General features: G+C 32.0%; 1 protein-coding gene across 1 annotated transcript; it reads left to right on the top strand.

Annotated features, from left to right (window-relative positions):
- Window positions 1–4,264: 4,264 nt before the first annotated feature.
- LOC145045458 (protein phosphatase 2C 50-like) lies at window positions 4,265–7,146 on the top strand. The gene is made up of 4 exons (XM_078993780.1): window positions 4,265–5,608; window positions 6,012–6,344; window positions 6,426–6,531; window positions 6,617–7,146. The coding sequence occupies exons 1-4, from the start codon at window positions 4,997–4,999 to the stop codon at window positions 6,949–6,951; spliced, it is 1,386 nt and encodes a 461-aa protein (XP_078849906.1). The 5' UTR covers window positions 4,265–4,996; the 3' UTR covers window positions 6,952–7,146.
- The last annotated feature ends 3,761 nt before the right edge of the window (window positions 7,147–10,907 follow it).

Below are 10,907 nucleotides of genomic sequence, written 5' to 3'. Positions count from 1 at the left end.
TTAATGATCCACCAAAAACAAGCCATTGTGGTGTTAATATGACAAATTAGCCTCTCATTTCATAAGTATTACAAATCAGTCCCTCCAGTAGTAGCTTCTAAATCAAAACAGCCCTTATTTGAATTATTTAACCAAAACAACCCCTCAATTTTATTAAAAGATCAAAAACAACCATAGTTTGGATATTTAACAAAAATGGTCTCGTTAAGTTATGTTGTGGTTTTAAAACAACCCATTTAATTTAAATTATTTCAAAACAAGTCCTTTTGACTTAAAAACATTATAAAAATAGTCTTGAAAGTGAACTAGAAGAGCCTTCATCTTCACCTTCCATAAAGTGAAATCATTCGAACCATTGAACTTCTCCAAATCGAACTTGTAAGATGCCATCTTCAATCAACAAAACACCAATTGTAGCTCTGATACCATTTGTTAGGAAGTAAAGCGGATAACTTGCAAAACCAAAAGCACACAAGACACAGGATTTTGGTGGTTCGGTCAACGTGACCTACGTCCACGGGAAGAGCCTTCATATTCACCTTCCACAAAGTGAAATCATTCGAACCATTGAACTTCTCCAAATCGAAATTGTAAGATGCCATCTTCAATCAATAGAACACCAAACTGCAGCTCGGATACCATGTATTAGGAAGTAAAGCGGATAACTTGCAAAACCAAAAGCACACAAGACACAGTATTTACATGGTTCGGTTAATGTGACCTACGTCCACGGGAAGTAAGGGAGTATTCTTTATTTCAGAACTCTTAAACAAAGGTTACAAGTACAATTTCACAGAGTAACACTCTATAATTCAAGATACAGAAAATGACCTAGCATGCATCCCTATTTATACTTGAAAGATCAGACCTAAAACCCTAATAGGCTAAGCCCATTAGTCCATAGGCCCATGAAAGGTGTCAACCAATCACAATCCACCATGCAACATCTTCTAGAACATTCTTCCATGTCATACAACCCATGAGCATCAACAACACACATGATGGAGCACCTTGTGCCATAGTGGGGCATCATGATGTACAAGTGGCGCATCATGAACACTAATGGCCCAACATTCATCATGGTGGCACAACATGGTGTAATCCTTGAGCAATACCAACTTATGAGCATTCTTAAACGATCTTGAGCATCATATAGGACTTTATAGCATACTTGGTTCATTAGAGACCAAGATGGTCCATCTTGTGCCATGATGGTGCAACAAGAACATGGATGGCGCAAGTGGAATCAAGTGTGGCACAAGAACTTCTAGGTTGGAGCAACATCACCATCTTGGTGTAAAAATAACATGTATGGCGCAACAAGGCCATGCTTGGCGCAACATCCTACTCCATGGTACAGTAGGAGTACCCCATGGTGCAAGAAAGATAACCCATGTCACAAGAGGGATACCCATGGCGCAAGAGGGAGTACCTTGGCGTAAGAAGGAGTGCCCTTGGCGCAACAACATCCTTCATGGCCGAACCTTTCAACAGATGGTACAACAAGGTCCCTTGTTGCTCCATATCACTCCCAAGTGCTCCAAACCTTAAGTGTCCAAACCTCTTCCAGGTGCTTCAAACCCCCTTCTGTATGATTCGTTCCTTTGGTACTTGATCCTTTCATGTGTCAGACGATGCATTCCTTTCTCAAACTATTCGTTCCTTTGTCACATGCTCTATGAACCCCAAGTGCTCTATTGAGTTCCAAGTGCTCCAAATGCTCTATGAACTTTAGCTAGATGCTCTACGAACATGATCTAAATGCTCAAGTCACATTTAACATGATACCAAACCTTCTTCAAATTTTCTATCGAACCAAGAAATCCTCTCCATGCTAGCCATTTCACAATCATACAACAACACTACATCCACAGAGAGGATTAAGTTAGGGTTGCTTGAGCTTTCGTGATTCAGATGAAGTTGTTTTTATAGGGTTTTTAATCTTAAAAAGGGGAAGAAGGAAGACAAAGTTGTTTTCGTTTGGGGAGTGTCAATTTGCTTATTAAAGAAACTAATGACCGAAAGTTCATGTTGGTATCTACTTGGGGATAGGTAAGTCATGTTGACAAGGCCATGGTAGATGTCATTGTTTACAAAAGGTAAAAATATAGCTCATTAACTTCTTTAGCATGCTAAATAAAGAGTTTACGGGCACTTAAAGCACAAAACAATGACATCTTAAAACCAAAGTTAAAAGCTTATAGGGTTTTAATGACATTAACCCTTATTAAATTCAACAAAAAGTATAGTATTCATTTAAAACTATTATGGTAGGTTTTCAACTTAACAACGTCAGATGTCAAATCTGGATTTTATTATAACAGTTGTCTCGATAACATATATCTACTAAATTTAATTCAAAAAGAGTAAGCATGGTCGAGTATCACAAGTGGAAAAATAGTCGTACGTTATGGGTTTATATTTTGTAAATGGGAAAACGTGTCTTATTGTTGAGTCAAAAAAGTCAGGCGACTCCATGCTCTCTGTCTCCCATTGGCCATTGCTAAGGGACGCCAAAATCGTTTTCGTATTAATTCAAACCTACTTGATCATCATACTTAGTTGTCTGATCCGATGAATCTACTATATATGAAATAATGAATATCTTATTAATTTAAATATGTTAGGATCAAAGTGTTACCTTGTGGATGTGTTCGTAAAGCCAAAACAAAAGAGAACAACTCATTTACAGTAGAACCTCTATAATTTAATACTCGATAAATTAATAACCTCGATAAAATTAATAATTTATCCCGTTCCAACTTGGGATCAGTACAAAATTGGACCCCAATCGATAAAATAATAATTTTTTTTTTTTGAAATCTCAATGTAAATATATTGGTCACAACAAAACTATAAATTAATAATTATTAAAATATTCTAAAATTTTAGAATTGTTTAGTAAAAAATGAATCTATAGCTTTTTTTTTCTGAACTTCAAATCTATATTAAATTCGTCTTTAAATTTTCTAATTGCACTTGAGAATTGAATCATTGTATTCTCCTATTGCAACAAAAAGTTGTGGAGAATTATTGCCGCTTTTAATGCTTCTTTCTAAGTGACCGGTTCCAAAGGTACCGAATCATCATCAACCAAATTTTGAACGATATTTGCGATAATTTCTTCAATGCTTTGAACCTCGTAACATTCTTTATTTTGAAGGTCAATGTGTTAATTTGAGAGTTGTTTACGAATATAAGTCAACTTTTTTATTAATAATTTATTAATTTATCGATATAATAATATCTTGTTAAATTAATAAAATATCTCAGTCCCAATATTATTAATTTGCGGAGGTTTTATTGTATTATTTTCGGATTAATTAACCAAATTAAAAGAAATCTACTGTTTGGATTCGATTAGGCTCACTATGTTGATGGGTTATTATGAAATTACGTGTTTGTATAATTGAAATTTAGATACGTAGTCATTAATTACAAATAGTTTAATGAATTTAGGTTTTAGTTCAATAAAATACTCGAACAATGTGTATGGTTAACCTACCTAAACTATAGTTCAATCACTAAACCTATCGTGAACCCCCTTAATTTCGGGCTTCATATATTTAATATAAGCAATAAATTGAACATTTTTTTAAAACCATTTATAATCACTATTGCATCATATTGATCATTTGGATGAATTAGATTATAAATCAAAATAAATACTTCTCTAATACATGTCAAAATAGATTGGTTTAGATAGGGTTGACTAATAACATTTTTAAGAAAACTTTTATTTAATATGTTACTTTTGATTTCACGGTTCTCAAAAATAAAATATTTTTAAAGATATAAGACGAACAAGAAAAAAAGAGTCTTTATCTTTATTATAATTTTATATTTTTAAATAAAAATATATATTAAAAGAATTGAACCATATACAACTACCCACTTTGTTACATTCTAAACCCCCAGATTTCACAAACAAAGTTATTATGTAAATGATATAATTATAAAACAATCTTTTAAATTGACATTTTGGAAAATACATTTTATGCTATTTATGAGTTTTGATTCAACCTTTTAACCCTTGCAATTTTCAATTTTTTTTAAATAACCCTTTAACGTAACCCTAATCGGAACTTCTAGAAATAAATTTTAAACCCAGTCACCACCCCACCTGTTATAAAATTTACAACAGAAAATAAACAAGTTAAATAAATCCAAAAAAATCCCATCTTCTTATCAAAAAAAAAAAAAAAACATGCACTGATTGGGTTGGATTATTAAATTAATATACGTGTCATCTTAGCAGTAAATCATTCCCAAAACACTCTCTTCTTCTTTCCCATCACATCTTAAATAAAGATACAACACAAAAGCAAAAGATCTTGTATGAGCCAGAAATTCACTGGCCAAGAAAATAGAAGCTCAAGCAGTCGATCGTTTCCCCTCTTTTGCATTCTTCAATTGGTAAGCAGCTTTAGCTTGTTTTAATCAAACGAGAAAACCCAAATCTTGCGATTCAGCTCCTTGAAAAACCCATTTTGTTTGTAGTTTGTATACCAATTGTTATCAGCAGTTAGTAATTCTTGAAGTGATGAGACGAAAGCCAAAGTTATCTTGAAAAACCGAGGTGGGTTGCATCAGATCCATGAAACCCAGGTTCCATGTGTGAAAATCTTAAAAAAAGTTTCTATCTTTTTGGGGGTTTCTCTTCGATTTATGGTGGATTCGATTTTTTATCGTCATAGATTGATGAGCGAGAATTATTCTTAGCGTTCAGTAGTAAATCTGTGAAATTAGGACTTGAAGTTCTTATTTTGTTCTTTCATGTGATTTGAAGGATCGTGAATCCTCTCGATAGATGTTAAAGAATCCTAAGTATTCGTAGTACTCAAAAGTTCTCTTTAGGGTTATCAGATCCAGTATTTCACACAATCAGATCTGTTAACCATTCTGTAATTGGTCAACTCTAGTCTCTAGGCTGTTTTGCTCCTTATATTGTCGATGAAGTAATTAAGAGGTTAGCTAGTCTCAAAAGTAAAAAAAGATGGGTTTGATAGAAGAGAAAGCACCTTCATCTGTTTCAGTTGCAATTAGCTTAACAAGTCCCATATCCAAAAACCCAATGGATTTCAGTCGTATCACACTACTAACTGGAACCTGTGATGGATCAACAAGCAATCTGAATATAAAAATCCAAGAAAGTGGAAACAAACATGATGATATGATGCTTCAAGAAAGCAATCCAGATGACATCATGTCAATTGGAGATGCAAGTTCAATCAGTCTACCGATTACAGTTGCAATCAAGGGTATAGATAAGGGTCAGATAGTTGCAGAAGTAATAAGTGTGGGGAAAGAATCGATAGAGAATGCAATTGGGCATACTTTAAAAGCATCAATGGTGGTTCTTGCTGATAAGAATCATAGAAAAAGTGTAAGAAGTGTTTTTGAATTGGAATATGTGCCACTTTATGGTTTTCACTCTGTTTGTGGTAAAAGGCCAGAAATGGAAGATGCTGTTGCTACTGTTCCTCAGTTCATGAAAATTCCTGTTAGAATGTTGGCTGGTGATCGAATGATTAATGGAGTGAATCCGAATTTGAATGATTTGACTGCTCATTTCTTTGGAGTATATGATGGTCATGGAGGCTACCAGGTATTTTCTTTTTTCTTTTTCCATTTTTTTAACGTAATACTATCGTCATGTTTCCTGATTCATTTAGATGTCCAATATTGATTCGTTATTTATTTAGCATAATAAATGTGATGGTGTTTTATAACGTTTGTTCGTGGATTCTGACGAAATCAGTGGAATTGGAATTCGAGATTCCATTCCGTTATGTGTTTCGTTACCAAATGAATGTAACTTAATTTCATCGCGATTTCATGTTTGATGGATTTCGCGATTCTAGACATGAGTAGAAGCTCATTCTTCCTTTCTTGTTATTCACAGTCAAAATAATCATTATTTTCATGCCATATTCTTTTGGATTTACATGATTTCTTTTGGTTACATTTTTATAATGGGATGTAAATTCGATCGTATTTTATCAACATAGGTGGCCAATTACTGTCGTGATCGTGTCCATCTGGCATTAGAAGAAGAGATCAAAGTGATGAAGCAAGAACTGGTTAAAGGAACCATGAATGACACAGTGCAAGCTCAATGGGAGAAAATCTTCACCAATTGCTTTCAGAAGGTTGATGATGAAGTTGGTGGAAAAACAACCGGAATCATGGATTCCTCCGAACCCATAGCCCCAGAAACTGTGGGGTCCACTGCTGTTGTGTCGTTGATCTGTTCATCACACATTATAGTTGCAAATTGTGGTGATTCAAGAGCTGTACTTTATCGTGGCAAAGAAGCCATCCCTCTGTCAACTGATCATAAGGTAAAAACCATAAATAAAAAAAACGGTTTGTTGTTTTTTTTTTATATATAAAATTATAATTCTTTTTTTTTTTTACTTCAGCCGAATCGGGAGGATGAATATGCAAGAATCGAGGCAGCAGGTGGGAAAGTCATACAATGGAACGGGCACCGTGTTTTTGGCGTTCTTGCAATGTCGAGATCTATCGGTGAGTTGATTTTTATAGTGAAATGTCTAAAATACCCTTTAGAAACGACATTGTAGTGAATCTTACAAAAGCATATGTTTTGCAGGTGACGGGTATTTGAAGCCATGGATAATACCCGAACCAGAAGTCACGTTTACTCCCCGAGCTAAAGAAGACGAGTGTCTTATTTTAGCAAGTGATGGATTGTGGGATGTAATGTCAAATGAGGAAGCATGCCAAGTGGCAAAAAGGAGGATTCTTATTTGGCACAAGAAGAATGGTGGGGCCCCATTTGAAAGGGGTGTAGGGGGAGTGGACCCCGCAGCACAAGCAGCAGCCGATTACCTATCGGTGCTTGCTCTTCAGAAAGGAAGTAAAGACAACATATCTGTGGTTGTGGTGGACCTCAAACCACAAAGGAGGTTGAAACCAAAACCTTGAGAATATGTTTTATGTTCTCACACCCATAGTTATTAAGTGATATATAGGGTTTGTACAATTTTAAAGAAAGAAGTGGTGATCTCTCTTTGTTTACATAACACTTGGTCCTAATGTTTGTATGAGAAATGCTTTACTTATTTGCATGATCTCTCACACATAAATAAGACAGGCGGATCTACTAAGTTGCCTTGATAAGTATGTATTATCTTAATGCGTTGAGAGGGTGGGTATGTATGTTTATATCAACATACTAGTGTGTGATGGTTTTCCAATACTTCACCAAATCTTAGATGCTATGATGATATGGATCAAGATTGTATAAAAAATGTTTCTATGTTTTTGTATATTATGACCATCTACTTTTTTGTACACAATGGTTCGAAGCGTCTATGAAGCTTTAAGTATGATATTAATTGAAGGCAAAATTATATAAACGGTCACTGGTTGACAAAATTTTAGACTTTATCACAATTTGAATTTGTTTGTATAGATTGTCTGTGTGCTTTCAGAATCATGTAATGATGATCCTTTTGGTTAATTGTGTTAATTTTTCTAGTTAAGTTTCATTTAAATGAGAGTTTTCCCTTTCGACATAGGGACCATTTATGTAATTTGTTCCTATCGTAGGGACCATTTATATAAATTTGTTATCATTTATCAGTGTTTTCATTAAGTTATTTATATTTTTTAGATTTAAATTTTTTTTTTTGCTGTTTTGTTTGAATATATATATATTTTCTTGCTTGTATGTTTTGATTTTTTGTTCGAATAATATTTATTATTTATTTATTTATTCATTTTGATGCTTGTTGGAATACGTTTACTAATGATTTTTTGATGTTTTTTCTAAATATATTTTTTGAATTCTTTTTATGTTTGTTCAAATACATTTTTTTTGTTTGTTTATATTTATTAAAGATTTTATGGTCAGGGTAATAATTTGTAACTTAATTCACTTTTATATATATATATATATATATATATATATATATATATATATATATATATATATATATATATATATATATATATATTTCTTTTAATATAGATAAGGTTATATACTTATCATTTTTAATACAAATATTTAACTAACACATATAAGGTTATATATATATATATATATATATATATATATATATATATATATATATATATATATATATATATATATATATATATATATATAGTAAAAAAGTGCAAAAATGTTTGTTAAAAGTGAATATGATCAATATTGATCGGAATTCGTATACTCGAAAATAAATAAACTATTAAAAAAAAGAACTCAAAAACATTATAATTAACTCCAATGTAAAATGAATTGGTCACTCTCAACAAGGTTGTGAGACGTTCTCAAGTTAGCCTATATGTACATAATCTATATTAATCATATTCATGTTTAACAAACAGTTTTACACTTTTTTTACAAAAAATATTTATGAAAAAATTTACAAAAATAATAATATACAAACTTATATGTGTTTTATAGTTAAATATATGTATTAATAACCTTATCTATATTAAGAGGGCGTTTGGATAGGAAAAAAAAAAGAGCTTATAGCTTATTGTTTATCTCCAGTTTCCCTCCGCTGTAAGCTAAGTTTAAGTGTTTGGATAGGAAACATTAAAAATCAGTTTATTGTAGGGAGGATAAGCTAAATAAGCTAATTCTGAACAACTTTCCCCTCTTGCTTAAAGCTTATTGCTTATAGCTTATAGCTTATTTCTAATCATTTTACTCATATAAGTTGTTTTCTTTGCCAAACACTTCAATATTTATCAACTTATTGCTTATCCCCACCGTTATAAGTTAATCCAAACACTTTTGCAAAAGCTGTTTTCTCGCACTGCTATAAGCTAATTTATCCAAACACCCACTAAAAAACTATGATTATAAGTGAATTAAGCTACAAACTATGATTTAGTGACTATGAAATCTTTAACAAATATAAACAAACAAAACGTAAAATAGCTTTAAAAACGTATTTGAACAAAAAACCAAAAAAATTGGAGAAAAAAAGATACTCGAAAAAAAAAAACATTAGTAAATGTATTAGAACAAGACATAATAAAAGACTAGAAAAAATTATTCAAATAAAATGTTAAAATATGTAAGCAAAACAATATAAAAAAATTAAACAGTTTATTTGAAGAAAATGTCAAAAAAAAAATCTAAAATCTGAAAAATATAAATAATTAAATAAAACGATAAGAAATAACAAAAAAATTTATATGGATTGTCCTTGTGACAGGAACAAATTATATAAATGGTCCCTATGCTATGAATGGCAAATGTGTCATTTTACATGACACTTAACTGAAAAGGTTAACAACATTGTTAAAAAGATTGTCTTTGCATGATTTTGAAAGTACAAGATCATCTATGAAAAAAAAATCTTCATGAAGAATAAAATTGATCGATTTTATCAACCACAATAACCTTTTATGTAATTTGTCTTAGTAGAATGAATATGATTTGACATTTGTAAGCTATCAAACATATAATATCTACTTAATATTAGTTTATAATATATTGTATTTTTTATTAAAAATTACAAACAATTATATGCTTGAAACTCTATTACATATTCTTTAGAACCTTTTAATTTTTCATTCTATTTCCTCTCGATATGATCCATCACGTAGTCAAATAAATGTGTCTTTGATCATATTTTTAAAAGGATAACTAAACCTACCATTATCACAATACTACACACTTACGCAGGGGCGGAGCTTCAACATTTGATTCGGAGGCGTAAAATATAATATGTACAAAAATTTGTAAGCAGGTGGGGCCACAACCAAAGTTTTGTATTTTGGGTCTAAAAGGTATAAAATAGAACTAGAATGACTAAATCTAGCCAAAAAATCAAAAGGGGGGGGGGGGGGGGGAACCCCTCTTGCCCTAATGAAGCTCCGCCAATGCACTTACGCCTAGTTCTCGAGTTTAACAAAAGAAAAGAAAGTCACGAGAGAAAGAGAAGAGAAATGAAAGGAAAATAATTTTTTTTCTGTGATCCCGAGTTTGAGAGAAGTAGATGGAAAATAAATCATTTTGTTCTTTCTTTCCAAATCCTTCCAAATCAAAAGGAATGTTAGGAAGAAAAGTGTTTCTTCCATTTCCCTCAATTTCCTTCCACTTTCATTTATTTAATGAAACTCGGGAACACCAATTTCTTTTATTTTCTTCTTATTTCCACCCATTTTCTTTCATTTCTCTCGTTAAGTTGAACTCGGGAACGAGGTGTTGATGACATAGATAAAATATGGATATAACCCTTGATCTAATAATTGTTTAAGCTTCTACGTTAGTTTCAAATTGCGTTTTTTTTCTACCAATGGAAAAGTAAAATCTCCAAGAAAAACAAAACCTATCCTAATACAGGGGCGGATCCAAGGGGATCCCGGGATACCCCTCAATTTTTTTTCGGTAGTGTAATTTTTATTTATGTATCCCTAAAAAAAAATCGGTATAGTGTATATATACGTATCTCTCCACTTATAAACACAAATAAACTGTTGGTTTGTTGGTTAAGGTGTTAGCTTATTCAAGTAAAGGTCTTGAGTTCTATTCTTGCTTCTTACATATTCTTTGTTTATTTTTTTCCCAGCTATATTATCCCACATCGCTAAACACATGTAAACTCAACCATTTTTTTCTATTATATAAACCTGGTATGCTCATGCTTTATTTGATATCTACTTTGAATCCCACATTGATTCAAGTATCAAAATATACTTCAACTTCATGTTTATATAAAAATACTTGAGGTTAGCTAAGGATTCAATTAAGATTTGGGTTTAAAACCGAAACCGAACCTGGGAAACCCAAGTACCCCGGGAAAAAAATTAGGTTACCCTAAAAAAAATTGGGATACCCTTTTACTTTGATCTTGGCTTTGCCACTGTCCTAATATAGGTGGACGTATGTATTTGCTTGAAAAACTACTTGAAGACAT

This window comes from Lactuca saligna, chromosome 5, assembly GCF_052625555.1.
Source record: "Lactuca saligna cultivar CGN05327 chromosome 5, ASM5262555v1, whole genome shotgun sequence".
Classification (NCBI taxonomy): domain Eukaryota; kingdom Viridiplantae; phylum Streptophyta; class Magnoliopsida; order Asterales; family Asteraceae; genus Lactuca; species Lactuca saligna.
The sequence above is the reverse complement of the archived record's forward strand: the minus strand, read 5'-3'. Positions and strand labels throughout refer to the sequence as shown.

What these genes read in the sequence shown, in the direction of transcription:
- LOC145045458 (XM_078993780.1), top strand. Translation starts at nt 4,997, where the DNA reads ATGGGTTTGATAGAAGAGAAAGCACCTTCATCTGTTTCAGTTGCAATT. An exon ending in CTCTGTCAACTGATCATAAG is followed by an intron (nt 6,345 to 6,425) that starts GTAAAAACCATA and finishes TTTTTACTTCAG; the next exon opens with CCGAATCGGGAGGATGAATA. An exon ending in TGCAATGTCGAGATCTATCG is followed by an intron (nt 6,532 to 6,616) that starts GTGAGTTGATTT and finishes TATGTTTTGCAG; the next exon opens with GTGACGGGTATTTGAAGCCA.